The sequence below is a fragment of the Protomyctophum parallelum genome (assembly GCF_964188405.1).
Source record: "Protomyctophum parallelum genome assembly, chromosome: 22".
Classification (NCBI taxonomy): Eukaryota; Metazoa; Chordata; class Actinopteri; order Myctophiformes; family Myctophidae; genus Protomyctophum; species Protomyctophum parallelum.
The window spans coordinates 20,246,870-20,273,852 of record NC_139714.1 but is presented as its reverse complement, the minus strand read 5'-3'; the positions used below and the strand labels follow the sequence as shown (position 1 = coordinate 20,273,852).

The following is a 26,983-nucleotide window of genomic DNA, read 5'->3' as shown; positions in this document are numbered from 1 at the left end:
ACAGCAGACAGCCTAAGTACAAATATAATTTATGAAAAGCTACTACAGTGAAGTCTGTTCACAGAAGTTGTTGTAGGATATGTGGGGATTATCTGACGAGGTACCATTTGAGGGGGCAAAACCTTACATATACTAAATAATACTAAATTGTTTATAGGGTCAATATAAGTAATATAATATAGCCTTTCCACAGGAGTATCTTTTTATATTTTTCCAAAAAGAATACAAACAGCCAATAGCATATTACAAAGTTATCCCCCTCACTGGGGAAAATTCCGGGAGGAAAAACGGGCACGCACCGGGGTGAGCCTTCTTGTTACCGAATTCTTTTCATGATTATTAGTGAGGACCGAAGATAGTTTGAAAAGTGGTGATGTGAAGTCTTATCCTATATGCAAGAGCCCTCTTGATAGTTCAGTATAGTTGACCTATGAGGTCTGGGAACTATATTGTCCTGAATGATTAGCCTTTTAGTGGCTCTCAAAATGTAGGGTATTTAATATCTTAATAGTCTTCAAAGATTTTCTCTGGGCCCCAAATCAGAATAACTGAGGACTTTGTACTTTGAAGAAGGGTTGTGTCGAAAAACAAACCGGTTACTTGTTTAATAGGCTATAGTATACGAGAATGTATGTTGGCATTTTGGCAATCACTCAAATGTGAAATGTATAGAATATCCTTAATTGGCAGATGATATCATAGGTGAATTACATGATGACACATGAAGAACACAAACGTCAATAAGCAATACTATGAAATAGCCAATTTAATTTAATTGTCAGTCTTACTGTATTTCATAAAATCCTGCCTTTCAAATAATTAATAAAATTACCCATAGTTGGGGAATGCAGAGTTTCGTTGGCCTGGTATGTGTGCTTTTTTTCCTCCACTGATATTAATTCAGACATAAAGACCTTTATATAGAGGGTAGCAGGGGCGACTGTGGCTCAGGAGGTAGAGCAGGTCGTCCAATGATCCATGGGTCAGCAGTTCGAATCCAGGCTCCTCCTGTCTACATGTCGAAGTGTCCTTGGGCAAGACTCTGAACCCCAAATTGCTCCCGATGTGCTGGTTGGTACCTTGCATGGCTTCCGCGGCAATCAGTGTATGAATGGGTGAATGTAATGCACAATCTATGTAAAGCGCCTTGGATAAAGGCGCTATATAAATGCACCATTTACCATTTAGCAGCATATCCAGTGGTGGATATGCTGGTACTTGTATGTTTAAGAAAAGTATCAATATTGCAAAATAGCAGATCTACAAGCTCACAATGCATCACAGAGTAGAGTAGAGTTTTATTTGTTTTGGTCATTATAACAAATCAATCAAATCAATACATTTTTTTTTGCAAAAGAAACAGACCAAAAAGGTGTAGGCTGAAGCCAAAGCTTATAGTGCCTACCCTTCTAAAAAATAAATGGCTTTCATAAGTAAAATAGTACAGCGCAACACATTATGCTTGTAGATCGGCTATTTTCAAATGGCCGAACTGTATAGGCTATACTGAGGTGGGTGATAATGTTGTAATCAAAATCTACAAAAGTAACTAAAGTTTAAAAATAATTGTAGTGGAGTAAAAGTAGGCCTACCTCAAAACAAGTAGCCTATAGGCTACAGTAGCCTACTTGAGTACATGTACTTACTTTCCACCACGCATATTTAGCCTATCCTTTGGTTAAAACAAAAACGTTTTTGTTAAAAAGTTAAAGCTCTATATTCTGATTGCTGTAGAGCAGTGGTTCCCAAACTTTTTCATACCCCCAAATTGACACTAGTTAGCCTGCGGACCCCCCATTTGAAAATATATGCCATGGAAGAGAAGATTTTTACGGCTCTAGCAGTGATTCTCAACCCAATTTCAAGGACTCCCAGTTTTACATGCATTAGTCTATACGGACCGGCATTTCTAGAATTTCTCTGAGACGGTGAGACCCCAATTTATATTGTAAAATCAATGTTAATTTAGACCCATAACAATTGGGTCCATTTGGTTCCAAACTATAATTTAGCTGGGGACCCCCTGGAACTCCCTCAAGGACCCCTGGGGGTCCCCGGGCCCCACTTTGAGAACCGTGGCTGTAACAGCTAGGCACTGGGGCTGACCCACCCAGCTGAGCCAATCGGGAGAGAGTGGCTATACCCATTTATCATTTTAGGCCTACATTTGATACTGTTTCAGTTGTCTGCTGCACATTAATTGTCCCTCATCACTTGAATTCACTTCCAATTTCATTAGTTTCTTTAATATCATGTAGCAGCCTATATATTCAGTATAATGTAGCCTATGAGTATAGCCTCTTATGGTTAAATGAATTGGTAGGCCTATCCAACCTGAAAATGCATTACAACACAGCACTTGTTTAGACATAAATAAATAAATAAATAAATAAATAAATAAATAAATAAATAAATAAATAAATAAATAAATAAATAAATAAATAAATAAATAAATACTACTTTCCCTACTTTGAATTAAATAGCAATCAAAGTAAACATCCTAGCACTGCAGACACGCCCATTTGTGTGGACACGCCCACAGCTAAGCGGTCTTGGAGAATGGCCATTTAAAATAAGGGCGGTACCAATAACTCCTGATGACTGTCTGAGCTCGACCATAACGTGTGCTCCTCCTGAGTGCTAGCTGTCGGTCACAGTTATTCTGGTAGACATTTAAGAAGCGTATTTCTGCGAGGAATCGGGAATTAAGAACGACCTGACCCTCAGACTCTCTCACACACACCATGTTTGACTTAAAGAAGAGGCACAGCATCACTCTGACGACCCGCGCGGTCGCGGACACCCGTCAGACAGAGGAGTTCAGGCGGGTCGCGGTCAGAAGGAGGGCGTCTGCAGGTGTCGTGCATGTGCATGACCACCACCACGCTTCTGTAACAGGTGAGTGGAGTCAGTGGCCCACCGCCTGACAGTGCAGACAGTGCAGTGTGCAGTGCACTGTGCACTACTAGTGCAGTGTACACTGTGCACTACTAGTGCAGTGTGCACGCCAGAACAAGGCGATTACTCTCCAAAACTTAAATAAAGTTAATCAAAACGTAGCCTTGGAGTTGGATCAAGATTAGCTCTGGTCTAGGCAGATTTAGGGTGCATTTTGCATCCCAAAACGCAGTGTATAGCCCGGACCAGAGCTATAGATCAAGATAAACTGACTGCCAGTCTGTCATATTTCTTTGATCGATTCTGACACGAAACGACTTGTATAGTGCCTAGAATCTTATCTATGCCATGTAACATGGCTCTCAAACATTTTAGTTTTAAAGGACCCCCATTTCCCCCCAGCATTAATTCTCCACAGACCCCCTTAACTCTGACTGTCACGTACAGATTTGGACCCTGTTGTAAACAAGTAGTGCTCTTGTCCATAATGGCTCTAATGCAGCTATGGACCAGAGCTATAGGCTTTAGTTTATCTGGTTCGTCCACAAAGTAACAGTTTTTGTATTGACTTGTGCTCTCGTTTGAAATGTAGCCTACCCATTCTACATAATGTGAAATAAAAAAATCTGATCAATCAATACAAATGGAACCATTGCCATTCCATGTGTAGACTCTCAGAGCTACAGACTTGTAGCTACTGTCTATCAGTTATTTAACTAGGGACCCCCTGGATTCCTGGAACCACCTCGGTGACCCCTGGCTGGGGTTCCCCGGGCCCCACTTTGAGAACCACTGTTTTACTTACAATAGAGGATGTTATAAAATCACTGACAAATAGCTATCCCTAGTTACTTGTACCCATCTGTGAAAAATATGACTAGCTACTAAATTAACTACTACATTTCTACTAAATCAGTTAAATCGCCTTAATGAATGAATGAATTAATTAGCCTTCTCATTTCGTTGCTCATTCTTTCAATATAAAAACGAGATGACCATTTGTGTCTACTTAATTCTAGTCATATGGAGCCCTCTGCTGGACATTTGTAAAAACAACAGGCCCTTTCTAGCAGCCTCCTGCTAAACCCATTTTAGTTGGATTATTAATGTAAAATCTCCTTCCTCTGATCCAGTATGGACTTTGCCATGAGACCAGGATCTGTCTGTAGCCCTCATGGACAAAGACTCTACTGTTCCCAGCTGAAGCATTCATTCACTAAATCATTAAAGCAGGCCTGTTATGTTCTCAGGAAGTATTAAGTCTCAGTATTTGATATTCATTTTAGCTGCCCCACCCCCTTCCGATACAAACCCATTGTAACTTCAAACTCTATTTTAACCATGATAGATTCATCAAAAACACCCGTCATTTTTCAGGTTTTTGTGTTCCAGTAAAAACACACACACACACACACACACACACACACACACACACACACACACACACACACACACACACACACACACACACACACACACACACACACACACACACACACACACACACACACACACACTTTAAAGTGTATTGAAACTTTTCACCAATATTTCACATACTGAGATTATTAATACATTATTTTATTAAATATATTAGTTTCATTAACTGTTGCACTCCTACTGTGAATGATAACTTCTGATCAGTCTTGGGGCATGCTTTGTATTTGTGTCTTAATTGTAGCCTACTTAAACTATTAGGCATTGTTTGTCTTAATTGTCCTACAGTACTTAAACTATTGTCTAGCCAAAGTAAGCCAAAGTAATTTCCGCTAATCTGGGCAGTGTTTGATACTTTGCCTTGGCAAGGTAAACAAAATGTATGTTTTCACATTCCAATAAAAGCTCAGTTGAATTGAATGGCCAATGCAAGAGAGCAATCTAATTTAGTTATTTTATTTCTTTATTTTCTTTGAGAACGAGAGGGTGATGGGAGATACTGTAAGGTATTACTACTTTTCTTTACTCTATTGGTTTATTTGAACGGGACTAGCGTAAATACACAGGATTTTGCAGAGATGCTAATTTCCATCCATATTTTTTGGTACAAAAATAAATTGTCTCTGTGACACATCTAGGGGCCGCAATCTGCATTCAAAGATTTTACCTGTCTACTTCCTGATTGGTTACTCATTTCGACCAGGTTTTTTCCCCGACCAATGACAAAGCTTGACATGAGACATGAGACAAGACATGAGAGGACATCTGTTTGCTGTCTCTGGACGGTGGGAGGGAAAAACAAAACGGAACTGTTTTGAATGAATTGCCTGTCTGATTTTTTTAACTTAAGCTGTATGAAATACTTGCCATTAATATAGTTGTTGCAACTGTATTAATTGATTGCCCGAGTCCCGTGGTGGAAGTTCTGCTCTGGTTTTGGTCAATATTAAGTAGTTCCGGTAATTTTGTGGGGGGCACTTGGGCCACGCAGTAAAAGTAAATTAATCCACAAAATTAACGTAATTTGTATTGTTGACCTATTTCTAAAATATTAGCACGACTTTCGTTCAACTTTGACCCCTCTATCACATAGAACTATTTTTTGGGCGTAGTGATATGGACACAAAAAACATAGTTCTGTGTGATAGAGGGGTAAAAAAATAACGAAGGTTGCACTAATATTTTAGAAATGGGTCAACAATACAAATTACGTTAGTTTTGTGGATTCATTTACCTTTACTGTGTGGCCCCCAGTGCCCCCCACAAAATGACCGGAACTACTTGATATTTCACCAAAACCAGAGCAGAGGCAAGTATTTCATAAAACTTAAGTTCCAAAAATCTGAACTATCCCTTTAACCTGTAAAAAGGAATAAAAACAAAGTAAACACAAGACATGAGAGCCTTGAGAGGACAGCATACAAATACATAGTACATTTCAAACACAGTAAAAAGAGAAAAGAAATTGAGAAATCTTTGAGTCATAATGTGTTCACAAGACTTTTTTCTTTTTTTTGTACCACCATTTCAATTGTCCTTTAAAAGCTGTGAAAGTGGGGATCTCCCTCAGCTCCCTCAGCTCATTCCAGTATTAAACTACAACATGTACACTGAGGTGTGTTGTGAGCTCGTAGATCGGCTATATTTGCCAAAGATTTTTGATGTAGAGAGAAGAATAGAGCCCTGGGGATCAACAAGGGGTTATGTGGTTGAATACAGAAGTGAAAATGAGGAATAAGGCTTGCAAAACTGCACATGACCAATAAGTCATTTTCCCCCCAAGCTGATCTTCATGCTTAGTTCGTTGTGGTATATGATGTACAGTACGAGGTTCATCTTTGCTTTGCACAGAGAGAATCGGGCATTGCTAGAAGAAGCTCGACGACAACGTGAGGTAAGCAAAGCACAGTATGATATGAAAGTAATGCTAGACTCCACTCAGTCTATTTGGAGTCTGGACACTTTCCGAGTTAAACTAAGACTTCCGTACTGGATGCGATTAGACTTCAGAAAGAGATATTATAACACTGGACTGGAACAATGTGGCTTGCATTTTGTGCTATGTTATGTGACGTTAAATGGCTTTGTGCAAGTTCACCATTCGGAAGAGGAACAAGTCCGCTAAACCATAGCGGTGTATAGGCTACTACTATACTAAGCAGTTTAGGGATTGTGACATTAAAAAAAAGGTTTTTGTTATTTTTCTTAATTTTCTGAGCTCAATTGCACCTACAAAACCTGAACTTTTAACATTCAGTAGATTTTCTGTGATCTGGAGATTTCTGGCTCAAACAAGTGCTTTGATTTTCCTGTTGTTTGTGATGTCACAGCCTGTCATTTGCCAGCAGATGTCACTGTTTACACTGTTTTGCCCGTTTTCGTTGCAGCTCAAAAGGCTTCCAAACCCCAGTGAAAACTCCAGACCACATAAAAATCAATGAATGTTCAAAGTTCAGCTTTTTTTGGTGTAATTGAGGTCATAAAACCTAAAATAAAAAATAAAAATAAATGAAAATTAATGTCATGAAACCTTTAAACTAAACTGTCCCTAGTTATGATGTATGGGTTTATATGTAGGAACTTCTAGGAAGGGGGGCCTGTCAGAATATCTAAATATTGAATCAAGCAACATAAACTGTCTGGGGTGCTCACAAAAACCAGAGTAGACGTTCAAATTATCCCACATGTTTTAAAGTGAAATAAGCCTTTGAGTTCTGAAGTTCTCATTAGATGTTGATGTGCGGGGGCACGGTGGCACAGTTGGTAGTGCTGTCGCCTCACAGCTAGAAGGTCCTGGGTTCGATTCCCGCTCGGGACGCTGTGGGTGCTGGTGGCTTGTTTCCTCCTCCGCGTCATCAGTGCCCATACCCGAAGGCGGGGTTGGCGATAGGGCCTTTCTGTGTGGAGTTTGCATGTTCTCCCCGTGTCCCCTAGGGTAGGTACCCTCACAAAAAACATGCAGTAATCCTGGTCACTAAACTGCCTCCCCCTGGCCAGCCGGGGCGCCTGATGGAGGGAAAAGGAACTGGTTGGAATAACGTGTTCCTTCCATGCGCTACGTCCAACCAGGGAAACTCCCCCCTGTCAGGTGTAAAGGAGGAACTTGGACACTCTGGCATGAACGAAGCATGAGTTCAAGTCCGTTGCTCTCCCCTTGTCCCCCATATATGGGGACTAGGTTGGTGGAGGGTGTGTAGAGCCCAGGATCACATTAGATGATTGACACAGGGGTGAAAAATGGGTTACAAAATCGTGGGATAAAGATATATATAAAAAAAAAGAAGAAAGATGTTGATGTGTACTCGTTTCCAGGTAGTGTTGAGCAATGGTGTCTGACTCACATAGGAGACCATGTGACAACTTCCCAAGAATCATTTTGTGTGCGCGTGTGAATAATCCGTGCGTTTGCATGCGTGTCATCAACATGACATCGGACATGCTATTTTTAAGACCCCAGTCTTGTATTTTTATTTCCCTTTCTTTTTTCCCCCCAAACTGAATATGTATAGCATCATGTCAGTAAGCATTGACGGAGAATTTCCATCTTACTACATCTTACTACTATTCTTTTCATATAACTATATTGTTGTTCATTGTATCATTATTTTCTCTTGGTTCTCTTCTCTTTCTGGGAAACCGAGAAGTCAAGGTCCAATACATAGATAACGATGCATTCTCGCTTACTCCCACTCAAATATCTCACTGTTGTCTGTCTGTTCTCCCTTTCCTCAGTACCTCTCTCTCTCTCTCTCTCTCTCTCTCTCTCTCTCTCTCTCTCTCTCTGGTTCAATATAATACTTGTATTCTCCTTTCTCATGTTATGTTACTTGGAGATCCTGCCATGAGCACATCTGTCAACTAACGTCCACGTATACGTGTAATAAATATCAGTTTGAACCACTTGAGACGGCTTTAGCAATACTTATTCCTCAAACGTTATAGTGTACACATTTGCCACATCAGCATGCTACATCATGACTGACATGGTGTGCTAAATGCCTCCGGTATATTGGAAGGAGCACTGCTGTTAATAATTCTACCATATAATACTGGAAACAAGACCCCAAGGACTTTGTTTGGTGTGCTATCCCTTTTGGAATAGGTGTTTGACTGTACTCTTGCTGTTTTTTTAATTTATTTCATTTACTAATAAACTATTCATTCGATCAATCAAACATACTGTCTCCTACCTACCCCCCCACCCCCTTGCAGGGACTCCTAGCCCAGCCCACCTGCAGAGACCTGGGAAGTCGGAACCAGAGGAGACCAATGGATGGGAAATAATTCAACGGCCCACTCAGAGTCCTAACGGAGACAAAAATGGAGACCTAAGTGAAACGAATGCAGTCTTCGTCCACCTTAGCTCGGCATCGAACGGCCTGGGGTCTCCCGTTGAAGCAAAGCCAGCCAGGCGTGGTCCGGTCTACGAGGCACCCGCTGGACCCCACAGGAGCCCCGCACGACGCAACCAAGGAACACACGGGCTGGTAGTCCCCACGATCGTGGCATCCCTCAGTCTGCCCGGCGACGGGGGCATTGAGAGCTGCTGCAACCCCGTGGGGGACGCACAGAGAGGGCTTAATAAGCCTGCCAAGTTGTCCTCGAGAAGCCACAGCGGCCTCATGGCACGGCTCCAGGCGCCCAGCCCCTTCCACAGGAGGACGAGAAGCTTCAGCCCGGCCACCAGTTCCAAACTCTGGATTGGACAGCACAGAGGCCCTGGCACCAGGTGATTTGATTGAATACTGTATTGGTGGAAATGGAAATGGTACAGAGTACAGTCAAACGCACGATACACAGGATATCACAGTTTCCATTCAGGTCCTGGGTATTCAATTCATAATCATGACATGAAAAATAAACAACAAAATTCAAATCATCATAATAAGTAATGATACTAAAAAAAAGATGTACAGGTTGGGGCAAAAAGAAGGTTATAAAGAGGGGGGGGTAGTCACTTTACTAAAGGAGGAGCAATCATTTCCTCTACCTTTGGCCTGCTGAAAGGTGGGTTTGCAGGATGCCAGTGATTTGCATTTTTTGAGGGAGGGGGTCAGGGCATTCCACACTTGGGTGGCAGTGTTATAGAAGGAGAATTTACCCATGTTTGTTTAGGTTCAAGCTTTTATTCCGTTTCATTGATTTGTCTTTATAAGACAAACCATAGACTCAATGTAACGGCACACTATAATGAGTTTAACTGTAACCACTACTTTTATGACAAAGCGTTACATTTTGTTCCCCCAGTCAATCCGTTGTGAGACGGGGGCGTTCCCCATTGAAACCACTGCTGTCTACCAACTGCAGTGTGTCCACCGCCAGGACCAAAGTGCCGTCTAATTGTAAACTTGAACGTTCCCAAACGTTCTCAAACGGAACAGTGGCCCACCTCGACTCCAGTGGCACCACAGGGCGCTCCCTGGAACATGCTAATGGCGTGACCCCCCTGGCGAGCGAGGAAGGCAAAGGGGGCGTTGGTAGGCCTGTCACAATTATTACATTATGGCTTAATTGCAATTATTTCAGATAATCACAATATCTTTTGCATAGTCATCAATTGTTTCCATGTTGGAAAGATTTCCATAGATTTTCTCCATACATGTCCATACATTTTCTCATGCATATTTTTCAAATCTACAAGCTTACACGTTACAAAGTGACGTGTTTGTAGATCAACTATTATTTCCACTTTTGTATATATTTTTGTACAAGAAAACAATCAATTATGTGTCTGTGATTTTTGTTTTGTATATTGAACTGATTTGTCAAAATTGTCAGATCTGCCCTGTGCAATTTGTGATTACGGCGCATAAAAGGGAAATACAAATTGTAACGTTCCAATATTCAATGCAAAAAACACAATTAACCCATTTTAGGTGGGAACCCCTTTTGGTGTTAGCATTACGTTATGCTTTAGCTATTTTTGAAAAATAGAAGAACGACTGACATAGAAACATAGCTTTTTCAGAAAACTGTCATTTTCAAACAGACATTTTTAGAATCTGATCTCGGCTCAGAATGGGTTAAATCGTCAATCGCAATTATTTGTGTGACCGTTAATGGTGTGATCGTGACAGCCCTAGGCGTTGGAGGGAGAACCAGAACCGTGTCACCGTCGCCCCTCTGCTGGAGTGGGACGTCCGTGGAGAACGGGGGCGGCCTGGAGGGGTCCAGAGATGACCTCCAGACTGAGGGGCGTCAGAGGAAGCAGCAGGAGGAGAACGGGGGCGGCCTGGAGGGGTCCATAGATGACCTCCAGACTGAGGGGCGTCAGAGGAAGCAGCAGGAGGAGAATGGGCGCGGCCTGGAGGGGTCCATAGATGACCTCCAGACTGAGGGGCTACAGAGGAAGCAGCAGCAGGAGGAGGAGGAGAGCAGAGAGCAGAAGCTGTGGATGACGGCCAATGAGCTCCTGCAGACGGAGAAGGCCTATGTGGACCGGCTCCACCTGCTCGACCAGGTTGGTAATGCTGTATTTGGCCTCATTTCCAATAGTCTTTTCAGCCATTTCGTAAGCTGAAAGTGGGGTCAGCCTAGCAATTAGAATACAGGTTCTATTGGTTTGCTGAATGTGTATAACAGCATGGACATACTGTAGGTTTAGAATGATAATGCCTAATGCATCAGAATTCTACATGTCTGCTTATTATTCTGCTAATTGTTTAGGAAACCTGGCACTAGTGTGGAGGATTAACAAAAGTCGTGATTGATTAATTAATTGATTGATTGCTTGCTTACTTTAGAAATGCAAACGGCACAAGGTACAGGTCAGATATTTTGTCTTGTTTTCCCTTGTGGTCCTATATGTATTCAATTCATCAACAATATTGTGATATGTTTTTGCTTTAATCTCTGATTTACTCAAGATTTGATTTGTTACAGATGGGGAATTATTAAATTAAAACGTTATTTCATAGCAAGACTTAAGAGTAATAAGAGCATCGATTTAGAGATATTTTGTGTAGTGGACGTTTTGACCCAAGAGTGGTGCTAGAAGAAAGGCCATGTGGTCACCAAACATCAGTCATCCTTGGGGAGCATGACGTACCAAGTTTTCAAGCTATGTTATTCACGTCGTGCTGTTGGGCGGAAACCTATACAAACATAATTTCAAAAATAAAAAGCATTTGAAAATACTGAAAACGGCAGATCTACAAGCACAACTTGTAGATTTGTGTAGAGCTTGTGATGTTCTCGTAAAATTAGTTGCGATGGCAGACTTGGCTTGTATATCGGCTATTTCCATACTTTTGATACTCTTGTATGATGAAGTAGGGTTTAAATTTACAAAAACAACCTGGAGATACAAAGTTTCTGCCCGAAAGCGCAGGGACACTTGACAAAACTTGGAGATGCAGAGGCAGATCGAACCGGGGAATTTGTCACTGTATCAAGGATGTCACTGTATCTAATGGAAGTACTATAGTTGACTTCCATGGGTTGTGGTTTTAGGCATTATTCCTTTTGTGCAGTGCCACCTTATCGGAGTAGAAACTCTGTACTGAATGTTCTGAAACAGCAAAGACTCTTTACTCATGTCATGCTAATGTCGTGGTTCTCAAACTCCCTCCCCTCTATCCAGGTGTTCTGTGTGCGTCTGACGGAAGAGGCTGCTCGAGGCTCGTTTCCTCCAGAGGTGGTGAGGAGCATCTTCTCCAACATCTCCTCCATCCACTCCTTCCACAGCAAGTTCCTCATGCCTGACCTGCAGCACCGCATGGACCATTGGTGGGTCCTAGAGATGTCTCCATACTGTTATCGGTATCGGAAAAGTCGGATCGGCCCTTATTTGGTCATATCGGGTCATATCGGTATCTGCGAATATGCCAGTCTAACCACCGAGCCGACACAGGGGTAAGCGGTTGACACTATGGCAGGTAAATAAAATGTCGGGGCATGTGTAGTTTGCTTTCGAGTTGCCCAAACTGCAAGTGCATATTTGAGTGAGGAGTCTGCTATAAACACAACACAAGATAGATTATTTCTATTCTCAGTTGGTGGAATAAGACCCTTTTTCTTTTTGTATTATAAATATTATTCTGGTTTCGGCCAAAAAGATGGCCACTGTCAGTGGGTCCAGAAGAGTTTGGAAACGACTGCTTTAGGCTTGTAGAAGACGCCCTTATTCAGAGCGACCTAAAAAGCACAAGATGGCGAAAGGTGATGAGAGACTACAGTGTGTAATCAACCGGACGCCTAAAATTACGCAAAGACCTAACGAGGCCGTCGATGTGTCCATGCCAAGGTGATGAACTGTTGACCTTCCCACTGTGGCCCAACGTAGGTGGGAACACCCGGGCCTTGGAGACGTAATGCTGCAGCATGCTCCCTTCCTCAGAATGTATGCGGAGTACGTCAAGAACTTTGACCAGGCCATGGAGCTTCTGAGGACCTGGACAGAACGTTCAGCTGCGTTCAGGAACCTCATTCAAGACATACAGGTTAGGACTGCAGCCGGACACCAGCGTTCCCAGTGTATTATGTAACAATGTTCTGCCTTATATGCACTTTGTAACTGGCTCGTTTTCCTATTATCTGACTGTACGCGAATATTGTGTCCGTAGGAGATGAGTTGAAAAACCGGCTTGCGATTGGTTGTCAGTGGGGTAGGGAGCGCTCTGCTGTGTTCATTTGGACCGCACACAAGTGGTTATATGCCTAACCCTAACCTCACAAAAACTATGCCTAACATTAACCTCACACTTGCTATGCCTAAAACTTACCTTAACCCTAACCTACTTTATCGGCCAAAAAGTAGTCTGTCGTCGTTGGAAAAATAGTGGCGGCAGCAGGGTTCAATACCAGGAGGTGTGGGTTGGGAGTCTCATGAGCTGGCTGCCAGAATGTGGTTGGAATGTGAGAAAACACCGACCTGCGGGCACCCCACTACTACCTTCTACTAGTAGCTTGCGGTGGAAAAAAACGCTCCACAAAACCCCATCTCCCACAGACACGATATTAGCTGACTGTATACTGGCAGTGTTTATGTACTTTTGTACAAGGCAATCTCGTGCTTCTGTTTATGTGGACATAAATATTATTCTGTGTGTGTGTGTGTGTGTGTGTGTGTGTCCATGTCTGCGGCCGCCTCTCAGAACCAGGGCGTGTGTGGCAGCCTGACTCTGCAGCACCACATGTTAGAGCCGGTCCAGAGGGTTCCTCGTTATGAGATGCTGCTCCGGGAATACCTGAGGAAACTGCCTGAAAATGACCCCGATTACAACCTGGCTCACAGTGAGTTAATGCAGCGATTCTTGCCAAAAGCTAAGATTTTAATGATTTTATTCTTCAAAAAAGCTGTTTTTTTTTTAATCTTTAAAGTATACTACAATTAGTTCCATTGATCTTAGCCGGAGCACAGTCAATTGACGGATCATTAAAATAAACATGCTTTGAAAAGTGGCACACGGTTCACCCATCTGACCACTTAACATGGCAGCCCTTAGGTGGTCAGATGGGCTTTGGAGATATTCAAGAGGGCCCTTGATCCAGTGAAGAGCCACAGAGTTAAAATGACCCCGACAACCTGGTTCGTTCCATGAATGGATGCACCGTTCATTAGAAGGTTCCTAGTACAGAACTTTGGCAGCCTCCCGGCAATACGGAACGGGTCGGACAGGTTGGGGAGGGGCGTATATAGCGTATTTTCCCAGCCCTATTTTCCCACACAATGACGGTGTATCAATCAGCTGTCTCTCACTCTCTCACACTCAGGGCCTGCATCCACCTGCTCACCGGTAGCAGCCGGCGGGGGGAGGAGGAGGAGGAGGAGACGGCTCATTATTTCAGAATATCCCGCACGAGTTCTGGGGCTAAACACGTTGGCTATTAACATCTCAGCCTTGGTTTTTTTATTTGAATCATCAAACTTTGCACTGTTGGGGCACCCGCTGGCCTAGCGGTCCAGGCATATACCACATAACGGTATAGGCTCTAATTCAGCCCGATGACCTTCGGTGTGTGTCATTCCCCGTCTCCTCTTTCCTGTCGAATCTTCACTTCAATATAGGCAGAAAAGCCTAAAACAAATCTAGGGGGAAATAAATAAATTAAATAGATAAACATTGTACTGTTCAATTTGTTAGTGCAGTCCATCATGATGCAGCTCAGTCTGTTTAACAAACTATACGCTAGCATAATGTAACCTCACATGCGGCAACGTCATTTTCGGCATTTGCAGCATTTTTGTCAAGACATGCTCACAGCATACTTGATTGAAAAATATAGTTGTGTAAGGAGATTAATGTTTGGGGGGTTATGTATTCAGATTGCATTATTTATCTAGGGATCTTACAGACATCCTTTTTTTTTTACCTTTTTATTTAACCAGTAAAAACCCATCTTTTAGTCTGTGATTCTTTGTCTCTGTCCACAGAATCTTTGCAGACCATCTCCATGGCAGCCATTCACTCCAACAGTGCCATCGACCAGGCTGTATGACGCCAGTCACTACTACTACTATTACTCTAGTCTAGAACACTACACAGTTTGTCACCACACTACTACTGCTCCAGAACAGTGGTTCCCAAACATTTTCATGTTGAGGACCCCCAAAATGACACTAATTAAGAAGATGTTTACGGCTCTAGCAGTGATTCTCAACCCGTTTAATTTCAAGGACCCCCAGTTTGACCTGCATTTATTTACGGACCCCCATTTAATGGCATTTCTATCTCTGGGACCCCCAATTTACATTGATTGTACACATTTTGGTTCCATTTGTACACTCTGAGTTACAGACCCATAAGAGTCAATTTGGTTCCAAACTATCATTTAGCTGGGGACCCCCTGGAACTCCCTCAAGGACCCCTGGGGGGTCCCCGGACCCCACTTTGGGAATCGCTGCTCTAGAACACTAAACAGTTTGTCAGTGCAGTGTCTGTGTACAAGATGTACAGCTTTGCTGTCGGGGCAGAAACCTCATATCCAACTTTTTTTTTTATGTTTATTAAAATGCATTCCCTACATCTCCGATGTGACCTTGTAGATTGGCTTGTAGAGCTGCTGTTTTTGAAAACATTTAAAGTGAAAGTGGTTAAGTGTGTCTGTGGTGTGGGTTTTGTAAATATGTCATCAATATTAGAGCTTGTGACTAAACAATACAACACATACAAGCTCACTTTACAAGCTCTTAGATCTGCTGTTTTCACAATGTGTGGACATTTTTGAACAGTTCCCCCTATAATGACATGCCCCATACAAAATGGGCATGCCAGGTTGGAAGTAGCTGGAACTCACCTATGCTTTTTATGGCATAGGCAGCTCTCGGCAGGATCCGCCGGGAGAAACGTGTGTGTCAATGTAACCAAGGTGCAGATGATCAGAAATCAGCAGAGAGTGAGCGACGTTTGCGCTACTGTATGCCGAATTGAAGTGGACTCGGACCCAGACTTTTTTTTCCCTCCCTGTAAATAAACGCCTGGGTTTCCGAGGCTAGTTCGGAAGTGATTAAACCAATTAAGCAGGTTTCTTTTTTTAATTGTCATTATGAACGCAACATTTCTCCTCCATTGCAGTCTTTCATTCTAGTGTTTACTGCTGCCCATGTAGGAGAGGCTGAAGAGACTGTTGGAGATCAATGAGATGATCGGAGAGGAGAACTTGGTGAACCCGTCCAACGAGTTCCTCAAGGAGGGACGCCTCCTCAAGCTGGCTGCCAGGAACGCCTCGGCCATGGAGCGCTGTCTCTTCCTGGTTTGTCCAAAGCCTTCTGTTTCACGGTGCTTTAAATTACTTTTACTGATAACTGATAACTTCATATTTAAAACCTTATATCTATAAATGCACTGGTGGGTGCTGGGTGGGTCATGCATTTACAACTTGCATTGTTCCAAGTAGACCAGTGCCCCACGGGCACTGGTCCTATATCTGTAAAGGCACCACGTCTCTGTGTGTACGTACGTCTGTAATCCACGTAACTCGAGAACTGTTTGCGCGTTCCACACCCCCACAACCCGGTGTCGAGGCCGTTGGATAGCCGGTTGTCCAGAACCAGCACAAAAGCCTTTGATTACCCCTATATATCGCCTGTTCCGACGACATAATTATGTTCCGAAACCTGCATAGACTCCATATTTGGGCATGCCTGAAAAATAACTCCATATAATGGGCATAAAAGGGACACAGACAGAATAACGGGCATGCTTTTCCAACTTGCATCGATCCAAGTAGGCCAGTGCCCAACGGACACCGCTCTAGGTGATTTTAAATTGAGATTCAAGCTTCTCGGCATTCGTGTGAAACTTTCTACCGTACTCTATAGGCCTGCTACTGTACTCTATAGGCCTGCTACTGTATTCCATAGGCCTGCTACTGTATTCCATAGGCCTGCTACTGTACTCCATAGGCCTGCTACTGTACTCCATAGGCCTGCTACTGCTACTTTCTAGATCAAGTCCCACTTGAAAATCTTGAAAGTGTTCACAGAAAATGGTCACCAATATTGACATGGCCAAAAATAGGGATCCCAGTTTGAAAGTCCCTATTAACTGTGTGGTTGCAGACAAGAAAACGCATGTCTATACATGTAGATGGATCGCAAATTGCCATCCCCTGGGACACAATGTGAACATTGACGCATGAGTATCTCACTTTAAAATGATGCTTAAGGTTTGGGATGTGACCTTCCGTAAAAAGTCTAGTCGTTCTCTTTTCCCTCTCAGTTCAACAACTTCCTGCTGTGCTGCATTCCGAAGTTCAGCCTGCTGGGACAGCGTTTGGCTGTGCGCACGCAGATCCGAGTGGAGGGCATGCAGGTGCAGCAGACCACCAACGAGGACCACCCGCACACCTTCCAGGTCTCTGGCATGGAGAAGACCCTCGAGCTGCAGGCCAGGTGGGGTTGTCCTTCAATGACCTGTCGATCTGCAAGTTGCCGACTAGTTATAGAGTCTGCAAGTAATTCTTCTTTCCGTTTTCAGTTCTGAACAAGAGAGAGACGACTGGATAAAGGTACTGCAGATGAAACTGCAGTACTGCAGAAAAATGCACACACTCGTGTGAAGTGAGGGGGTGCTCTTGTCGTCATACATCATCATACATCTCATACCGTGCTCAGCCAATCTAATCATTTCAAATTTGCTACACACAGACACACAAAGCTGGGCATAGGAGGGGCTAGCGCCCCTCAAAAATGGGGGGGGGGGGGAAGATGTTCATCTCTTTACAATACATATCGATGATGGCTAAAGCTAGAGCTTTTTTCCAGGTGATTCAGGAAGCCATTGATGAATATCAGAAGATACATGGAACCTTTAAGCTGGCCTCCAAAGAAATAGATGCAGAAGTTACCGTAAGTCTTTTTCTTTCTTTCTTTCTTTCATTGCCAAAGATCCAAGGAAGTACATTGAGAAGTGTGAAGTGACTGGATCAGCAGTTCTGCAGAACAGGCAGACTTGAACCAGCACTATGGGCATTGCACTATAAAATAAAAAAGCAAAGTACACGTTACTGTACTGTACATACAAATAGTTTTGCTATTGTTGAGACCTAATCGATTGATAAAGACTGGCACTTATGGAAGTATGTCATTTTGGTATGGGCATCCTTGATAAGACTGACTCCCACAGCAGTGTTCCCAAACTTTGGTCCCCCAAATAATCAGCGCCTCTGGCTGAAGGTTAATGTTAAAACTCATTGGAAGCCATTGGCGATTAAACTATTTTTATGTAATAATGCACAGGTTACCATAGACCATTTTAGTTGGCACTAATCCAGAGTTTTAAAACTTATTTAGAATTTATTTGGTTATGGTGATTAATTAAAGCAGACATGTTTTGTGACGGCAGTGGCTCAGGGGTAGAGTGACCGGACGGGAACCGCGAGATTCCCAGTTCGAACCCGAGCTCCCCCAGAGTCTGTGTCGAAGTGTCCTTGAGCAAAACTCTGAACCCCAAATTTCTCCCGATGTGCAGGTTGGTGCCTTGCTTGGTTTCCTCTGGCATCGGTGTGTGAATGGGTGAATGTAATGCACATCTCTGTAAAGCAGAGAAATGTATTATTTATTTGTGTGTGTGTGTGTGTGTGTTTGACAGACGGAGGAGCTGGGTCGGCGTGCCCCTCGCTGGATCAGGGACAATGAGGTGACCGTCTGTATGAAATGTCAGGAGGCATTCAATGCTCTCACCCGGAGGAGGCACCACTGTCGAGCCTGTGGCTGTGTGAGTGACACTCTCCACCACTTAAAAGGAAGACTTCAGCCATTTTCACCCCGTCTTCATATAATTGGTCCTCACGAATGCTCATTATAATGTAATAATATAATGTACTAATGTTTCATTTTTGTCTGCTCTGGCTGTATCTCAGTGGAGGGCAAATGGCACATTGTCGAGGTCGACCTGTCTTGACGAGCAACTTCGGTTTCACCGATGCCGTCCTTTTGCGTGTGTCTGTCTCCTCGGTTCTCCTATAGGTGGTGTGTTGGAAGTGTTCAGACAACAAGGTGGCTTTAGAGTACGACGGCAACAAGCTGAACAAAGTGTGCAGAGATTGCTACTCCGTCCTGATTGGCCGGGGCAGACCAGAGAGGCGGGGTGAAGGAAAGACGAGGAGGTCACTGGAGGTGAGCTAACCTCAGTGGTTCTCAACATGTGGGTAAAAAACAAAACAAAAACAAGCCGCTCTACTGTTGAAGAACGCCATGCTCTAGTTTTCGACGTTGATCTCTCCTGCCTATGCCCTCCTCGGTCCCAGTGGGATCACGTCTCTCTCCCCCAGGTGTCCAGTGGCGGCGAGATGAGCAGCTTCCTGCAGTACGGGGACGGCCCCGTCGCCTGGCAGAGGATGTGGTCCGTGATCCCCAGGACTGAACCGCCACTCCTCTGCCTCTACGCTTCTCCACAGGTACACCTGTTTACAATGATGCCTTGATTACACATAATTAAATAACATAAGAACAACAAATAATGTAATACTAATTAATAAACCTCAGAGATTCACGTATTCCTGCTCTCCCCCCCCCCCCCACCCCCCCCAACAACCAGGATGTGAATCCCCTGTCCAGAGTGCCTCTGCTGGGCTACAGCGTGGAGGATTGTCCCCGGGCGTCTCCAGAGCTCCATAGACAAGCCTGTTTCCGCCTCCACAAGTCCAGGAACAGCCACGTGTTCTGCTGCGACTCCCCGGAGCTCAAGCAGCGCTGGCTGGCCGTCCTACATGCTGCAGTGAGGAGCGAGATGCCGACTGGCAACGGGAATGCCACTAATGGAGAAATGTCTGTGGTTGGCGCCCACAATGTCACAAATGGAAAGGTCATGGACAATGAAATTGGACTCTACGACCGCACGAAGGGAGACAACTCCTGAAAGATGAAATGGCACCATGTTGATTTAAACCACTGGGTTGGTTCTCAACTGCAGGCCAATGGACAATCTGTAACTCTGTGCACAATGGGTTATCTCTGAGACCCCAATCAACACTGTAAAATTCACCATGTTGATTTAAATCTTAAGGGTGTACAAATAAACGACACTCTGAGTTACAGACCCATTAGGGTCGTCTTTGACCCCTGGTGGACCAGCGTTGAGAATCGGTTGTTTTAACAAACTTGATAACGGAGATGAACTCATGGGATAATGTTGGGATATGTATGTAAGTGTATCCTGTCCACAGTGTTGACCTTGTCATGTGTGTTCGGCACTTTGGAAATGGGTTTTTTAAGTAAAATAAACTATTTGAACAATTCAACATCCAGCTCAAATTTGAGATATGTATAATTGGTGTCAATGGCAGATATTGGCACATCCAAAAATTGCTAGAAATTAGATTTTCAATTTTTTTTATAGTGTGTATATAAGACTAAATGTGTTAAGTGTGGCATTAACTGTTTGGATCAACACAAAACACCTTCAGTTACATGCAATAGTGGTTGCGAAAATAGTCTTATATAGTCCTATATAGTCTTATATATATAATATATACTATATAGTCTTATATATATATATATACTATAGTCTTATATAGTCTTTTATAGTCCTATATAGTCTTATATATATATACTATATAGTCTTATATAGTCTTATATATATATATACTATATAGTCTTATATAGTCTTATATATATATACTATATAGTCTTATATAGTCCTATATCCACCGAGTGAAGCGCTACGCCAGGGTTCCCCTTGTGGCCCATGGAAGAATTATTATTATTATTATTATTTTTTTTATTTTTTGGAAGGGTCCCAGATATAAATGGCATTAAATGGGGGTCAGTAGCCTATGCATGTCAAACTGGGCATCCTTTTCAAATGGGGTCTTGTCCTGAAAATGAATTTTCAGGGCAAGACCTCGACCTCGCACGTGCAGACTCGGCCCCCAGCCTGGTATGCAAGTCAAGGAAGTCAAGTCAAGGAAAATGTATTGGGGAACCCTGCCATAGCCTATCAAAGCAAATCAGGAATACCAGGTTCAACTAGTTGTACAGGTTACAGTAGGCTACAGTACACTTATCTAGGTGAGATAACATTGTCAGCCAGACAGTCAATAGGGTTTCAGTAGAGCTGGAGGCAACTTTATAGATAGTTAAATACAAGCCCTTTGCTAGGCAGTGTGCACAAACACTTGTTTCAATGTTTGTGTTGTGACCTTTTTGCCTAAACGTCTGAGAAGTTTTACCTGACAACGTTAGATTTGAATAATAATATAATATCCTTCACTTGACCCAGGAAATTGGCAGGTAAGACGACCGTTTTATTAGATTTCAATTAGGCAATTATAGGTAAAGACCACAGGTTCATGCCTAAATGTTAACATTAGGCTACATCAAATTCGTGCTGGAAACTATAACATATATATTTTTTGCACAGCTATCGTTATTGCCAAATAATCGAAACAAAAATGTAGGTTTCATCTGGTTTGGTTTTACTTTCACTATTTAGCCTATACCACATTTAAATAAAATTAGTTTATTTGTTATTATTTGTACATTATTTGTCAATTAATAAACAATAATTTAAATTGATTGATTGCTGAAAATAGCAGTGTTGGCAAATAGGAAAAAAGAGAGAGATTTTTGTAATGTAACTCTTGAAAACAAAGTGTTGCATTTTGGGTTTGCCTTTTTTATGTCAATCAATCAGGGCACCTTAAAGGTAGTGTAGCCTAAAGCGATATTTTTTGGTTAAAACAAAAAGATTTTAGTTAAAAGGTTAAATCACTACATTCTGAAAGTAACCATTGTGTTTGTTCAGTAACAGAGCTGGTCTCACTGTCTCTCCAGCACTTTATTAATAAACAGAAAATACAGTTTCAGGTAGGCCTATAGGCCAATCAGGAGAGAGTAGCTATATTTATGAGCTTAAAATGTTATAGACTTTGTCATTTCTTTATGGCTCTATGATCTCTTACAATTCCACTTGTTTAATGATTAAACAAGTGGAATTGCAATAGATGCCATAACGAAATGAGCAGACAAACTTTAATCTGTATCCTGGTCCTGATTAGATAAAAATTGGTTTCAGTTTCTGAAAATGCATTTTGTGTTTAATAAAAAGCTGGAGAGACTAGATGCATGTTTCTGCAACAAACACTATATAGCAATGAGTACTATCACAATATGTAGCTTTTTAACACTTATTTTATTAAAACAAATCACTTACGCCAACTGCGTTCACTTAATGGGGCCAGTCCTTCACAGTGACACGCGTTACATGAACCACGCGACCGGGATGGTTTCTTACCCCTCAATGTCGTGAATTCGCTGCACCCTTCTAAGCCTGCGCCACGCCTACTCTACACTGCTTCATAGAGCGAGCGAGGCAGCAGCACTGGCAGCAGTACAGTACACTACAGCTGAGCTCCGTCAGAAAGCCCAAACCCAAATTAATTGAATGAATGAAGAAGGCGCTTATATCGCTTTTGCTCAACCCCAGGTGTGGTTATAATATGCAAATATGTCTTCCCTGTGTACTTTTTTTCATGGCTTTCCTCATGTACAGTAGGCCACATAAAATAAGAGAATGAAGACAGACATGGAGTGCATCAATACAACTCTGGGAGAGCTGGAAAACGACGAGTTCAAGAAGTTCCAGAGGTTCCTGCGAGCTTCTGCTAACCTTGACGGCCAAGACCCGATTGGAAGAGCCCTCCTGCAGAACAAAGACAGGATGGACACAGCCGACATGATTCTGCAGACGTACCCCGATAATGTGGATCAGATCATGGTGAATGTTCTGGGGAAGATTGGCAGGAAAGATCTACAGAGGCAGTATCAAAACAAAGGTAGAGCTAATGCTATACTAAAGGATTGGAATGAGCATTTGGTCACTCATTCGTGCAAATGTGTACACTTTAAAGATCTTAGATGTTGAGCTGTTAATCAAGGGCTAATCAATTATCATTAGTGGTGGGTGTGGCCAGGTGGTAGCATACTGTAACTTTTACTGTCAGTTTTGTAGCTCCTATAGGAGTATACAAATGTATACTCGGAATTTAATTAACTATACGCACTAATGTAATGTTAGATGATGACAATTGTATAGCACATTGTAAATGTATATCCCAGTGTAATGGTGAAAGTTAGAAGATCCATTCATTTTTACATTTTTTACATTTCTTGCAGTACAATCCAAAGATGTGGCTGCATCTGTCCCAGGTGAGTGCTAAGTAAAGTTGACAACAATTTGTTTCCAACTTTTACTAGTATATATATATATACAGTATATATACACGTAGGCATTTTGACCCTCTATCATCCCCTATGTTGTGACTCAGGACATGCATGTCAGCATGTGTGCCGTGTGTGTGTGTGGGTGGGTGGGGGGGGGAGGTTGTGTTCAACAGTAGCAGTTTTATAATGAAAGCGTGATGGGAATGGCATCTGAAAAAGGTACATCTTGACCACAGAAATATAGGCTACCAATTTAAATGTTTTGTACAAGTATAGCAAAAGTAAGTGATTGTATAGGCCTACAAGAGCTGTCAGTTCAAAACCTGAAGCGGGCTGTTGTTATAATAGGCTACCACCACTGATTTGAAATATCTAGGGTGTGGCACAGTGCCACAGTGGCAGTACTTCCTAGGCTTACTGGGAGTTTCACATGCCTGGTCACAGTCTACAGGCTACAGGTAGCTCAGAGCATTTAATTCTCCATGATGTAAATGCTTACATTATTACAAGCTTGACAGAAAAAAAAGACACAAAATGCTTAGCTATTTTTCACATTTTAAGCTGAAGTTTATCAATTAGACTCAACAGGGTGTAAATGTTTTTTGGATTGATTTATGTCTTAGGCTATTTATCTGTTGTATTTCTCTCTCTCTCTCTCTCTCTCTCTCTCTCTTTTACTTCGCTACAATCATTTGAAAACTTACTTTGGCCATTTTTATTTTTTATTAGAAAACATACATTAACCACTTCAACCATATACATTTCGGCCATTTGAAATGTATATGGTTGAGAAGCTTGCATTGTGAGCTTGTAGATCTGCTATTTTCAATAGATTTTGTACACATTTTGAACACTAGCCTGTCTGAAGTAAAATCTGAAAGCTTCATGGGCTCAAAGATAATCAACTTCAAAATCTAAAAGAAACGGTCAAAATGACCTCTCAGACATGCTAGTGTTAAATGGGACATTCTGCAATATGAGTACTTTTAGTACTTTAAGTGCATTTTGATGCCGATGCTTTTGTATTTTTATTCAAGTACATTTTCAATTCCGTATACTTTTACTTGTAACGAAGTAGTTGTAAATTGCAGTATTGGTATTTTTTACTTAAGTAAAACAATTGAGTCCTTTTTTTCCACCACTGATGCTAAACTTGTGTGATTTCCAGCTGTGTCACAAGTGTCCCAGGATGCATCGGGTAGTGAAATGGCCCCGGCGATCTCTGAGCCTGAGTCCATTAAGGATGTAGTGGAGGGTTGTGAGATGCCCCTCAAACTCATCCCTAGCACTGATGCGTTCAAGAAGGAGAAACTAAACAATCCAAACGTAATTATTGTCATTCTAACAATACAAAATTGAAGGTCACATATTTTTTAAATAACACAATTAAGAGATGTATAAGCTGTATTAATTCTAAATATTCGACTCTGCTGTACAATAATAATAATAATGTTTTCTTCACAGATTTACCATATGCGTGAGAAGTCCTCTAGGACGCGCCTGGCCTTACTAATCACTAATGTGGAGTTTGATTCAGCTCGGAATAAGAGGAATGGTGCTGAGAAAGATGAGGAGTACATGTTGATGTTGCTCAATGAGTTGGGATACAGTGTGGAGAAACACAGAAATCTCAGTGGCAAGGTACTGTAGTTATTTACTGTAGTTATTTCTCCAGTTGAAGGATTCTCATAATACTTAACTGAGTGATGAAGTGAGCGAAGTCCTGACTATAGTATTCCTGACTACAATTTAGTGATTAATTGATTGATTCGATGTTTTGTCACAGGAGATGGACCAGACTGTTAAGAGGTTTTCGCAAGATTCGCGTCTCCCTGACACAGACAGCGTTTTTGTTGTCATCATGTCTCATGGGAATTTGGGAGTCATCAAAGGCGTCCACTGGACAAAACAAAACAACGACGTTTTCGAAATTGAAAATCTCTACACACACTTGAACGCACAGAACTGCCCGGCTCTGATGGACAAACCCAAAGTTATCATCATCCAGGCCTGCAGAGGAGGTGATGCTCTGCTTACAATAGGAATGTCCTTGAAGTTGCGCTGCCTTCAATGTTTTCCTATACCTATTGTCCTGGTGTTATTTAATTCAGGCTTGTTGGCTTTCAGTTAAAAATAAGACTCTCTTGTTTCAGTGGTGGAAGGCGCAATTGAGCATGATGGTGACATTGGCACTGATGCATACCTTGACACAGAAGGCATAGAGGAGGATGTCTTTCGGGCACACAAAGAAAAGGACTTCATCTCCCTCCTTTCAAGCACCCCACGTGAGTTAATTAAAAGAGCTCTGTAAATGAAATCCTAGAGATGGTACTTAACTACTTTAAAAACATGTACTGTATGTGACATCCATTCTATTATTTCTATCCCGCAGATACGGTTTCATACAGACATAATGTGAAAGGATCCTATCTAATCAAGTACATTTCTGAGATATTCCACAAGTCAGCCCATGAGGAACACGTTGAGGAACTGTTCATGAAGGCAAGTGTTGCAATTGACTACAATTTCACTGCGTTGCATTAACAGCAAGGATGAACAATAATTGAGTGTATTGATGATTGATTGATTGATTGAAAATTGTATTAACTGTTTGTAGAATGGGTATTGGGTACAGTTCAATGAAAGTGGCCTACTGTACCTTTTAATAATACTATTTTAACCCCACCACAGGTCATGAGAAGCTTTGAATCCATGGAGTTTGGCAAATGTCAGATGCCCACCAAAGACAGATGCACTTTGACAAGAAACCTCTACCTCTTCCCAGGCTACTGAGACACCACTGTTTAAACAGAAAGCTTTGAAGTGGAATATCATACTGATTTAGATTTGTAAAATACGTGAAACGATTGAAGAGGCTACAGTAGCTATACATTATATAACCCACACTGTACTTTTTCCCAGTTTATAGTGGGGGGGGAGAAAGTATAGTTCACAACAGACCTATTTTAGATTTTTGAAAACTATACAAGAAAATATTCTAAGAATTTAATTCCAACAAATTTATGGGGATTTCGGGAAGTATGAGTATATATGAAATTATATGAAAATCATGTATTTATGCATTTTATTTACATTATATAAAAGTAAATGCAGCATTTTAATTATACTGCTTTTAGGCCAGAGAGTTTAGCATTTATTTGAACCTTTATACCAGCATGTATAAATGTATGCAGTTTGTATGCAGTATAATTACTCCCTTTGAGTATTGAGTTTTTTTTGTTTTAACCCTTTTGGTGTTTTAAAGCATTATGTTATACTTTAGCTATTGAAAGATAGCAGATCTACAAGCTCATAGCGCGGCACCGAGTGCCACACTATGAACTTGTAGGTCTGCTATTTTTGAAAAATGTGAAAAAATGTGCCTCAAATCTTTGGATATATATTATTACAGAGTGAACATTTTAACTCAAATATTTGCTTCTGGGGGGGTCCCTGGAACAACATAATTTCAGATGGGGGCAGAGGCCAATTACATATAGTTTTTGGGGTCCTTGACATGAAATATTGAGCACCACTGGCACTGATACAGAAACATACGGTTTTTCTGAGAACTGTCAAGATTTTGCAGACATTTTTAAATTTCGACGTCAGGCCTAAGATTAGTTTTTTTTTAGCCTTTATTAGTAGTTTCAAGTGAAGACTGACAGGAAAGAGAGAAGGGGAGAGACACGCAGCAAAGGTCACCTTGAAGGGACTCGAACACGCAATGCACTGTCAGGCCAGAGCCTATATTATGTGGCATGCGCCTGGACCACTTGGCTAGCGGGCACCCTGTTGCCTGTTGAGTAATCCTAAGGGTGAAAGGGTTGGTTTGGTTATCTTCAAGTTTTTTGTGATGTGATGTGATGGTGTTCTATGTAAATAAAACTAATCTTTTCAACTTGAATACTAATAAAGAATTAATGTTCCTCTATTTGTACAGTTGAATCATTTGTAATTAGAATGTTAAATTCACACCCGTGTGAAGTGAGGGGCGCTAATATATTAAAGTCTAACTGATTAGGTGATGTAATGGTGATGTAA

The 26,983-nt window shown here is 41.9% G+C and overlaps 3 protein-coding genes across 4 annotated transcripts in view; all 3 read left to right on the top strand.

The window, feature by feature from the left end:
- The window catches only part of LOC310879762 (protein bicaudal D homolog 1-like), a gene marked incomplete at its 3' end in the record, with an annotated part of 62,975 nt that extends 52,307 nt beyond the window's left edge, over positions 1–10,668 (top strand). Inside the window, exons 14-17 of the mRNA XM_083794592.1 lie at positions 8,545–9,061; positions 9,580–9,809; positions 10,410–10,601; positions 10,664–10,668. Coding sequence (XP_083650718.1) covers positions 8,545–9,061; positions 9,580–9,809; positions 10,410–10,601; positions 10,664–10,668 — 944 coding nt within the window. The remainder of the gene's footprint in view (positions 1–8,544; positions 9,062–9,579; positions 9,810–10,409; positions 10,602–10,663) is intronic.
- On the top strand, positions 10,667–19,961 carry LOC310853732 (FYVE, RhoGEF and PH domain-containing protein 4-like). 2 transcript variants are annotated; one of them, XM_083758147.1, is made up of 13 exons: positions 10,667–10,792; positions 11,915–12,060; positions 12,617–12,773; positions 13,428–13,566; positions 14,708–14,766; positions 15,883–16,026; positions 16,995–17,167; positions 17,253–17,283; positions 17,540–17,623; positions 18,366–18,491; positions 18,743–18,892; positions 19,024–19,173; positions 19,314–19,961. In XM_083758147.1, exons 1-13 carry the CDS (start codon positions 10,727–10,729, stop codon positions 19,632–19,634), a joined length of 1,746 nt encoding a protein of 581 aa, XP_083614273.1. In that variant the 5' UTR covers positions 10,667–10,726; the 3' UTR covers positions 19,635–19,961. The 2 variants fall into 2 exon arrangements, with proteins under 2 accessions (XP_083614273.1, XP_083614274.1); XM_083758148.1 differs by lacking the exon at positions 10,667–10,792 and having other exon boundaries at positions 11,962–12,060; positions 12,671–12,773.
- Positions 19,962–22,289: 2,328 nt separating this feature from the next.
- On the top strand, positions 22,290–25,070 carry LOC310879761 (caspase b-like; the record flags this gene model as incomplete). The annotated part of the gene is made up of 5 exons (XM_083794591.1): positions 22,290–22,551; positions 24,108–24,265; positions 24,404–24,580; positions 24,726–24,960; positions 25,051–25,070. The coding sequence occupies 5 exons, from the start codon at positions 22,290–22,292 to the stop codon at positions 25,068–25,070; spliced, it is 852 nt and encodes a 283-aa protein (XP_083650717.1).
- Between the last annotated feature and the right edge of the window lie 1,913 nt (positions 25,071–26,983).

Coding starts and splice junctions, on each gene's coding strand:
- LOC310853732 (XM_083758147.1), top strand. CDS start 10,727: ATGACGGCCAATGAGCTCCTGCAGACGGAGAAGGCCTATGTGGACCGG. Junction 12,061..12,616: donor CAGCACCGCATGGACCATTG/GTGGGTCCTAGA, acceptor GGCCCAACGTAG/GTGGGAACACCCGGGCCTTG. Junction 19,174..19,313: donor GCCTCTACGCTTCTCCACAG/GTACACCTGTTT, acceptor CCCAACAACCAG/GATGTGAATCCCCTGTCCAG.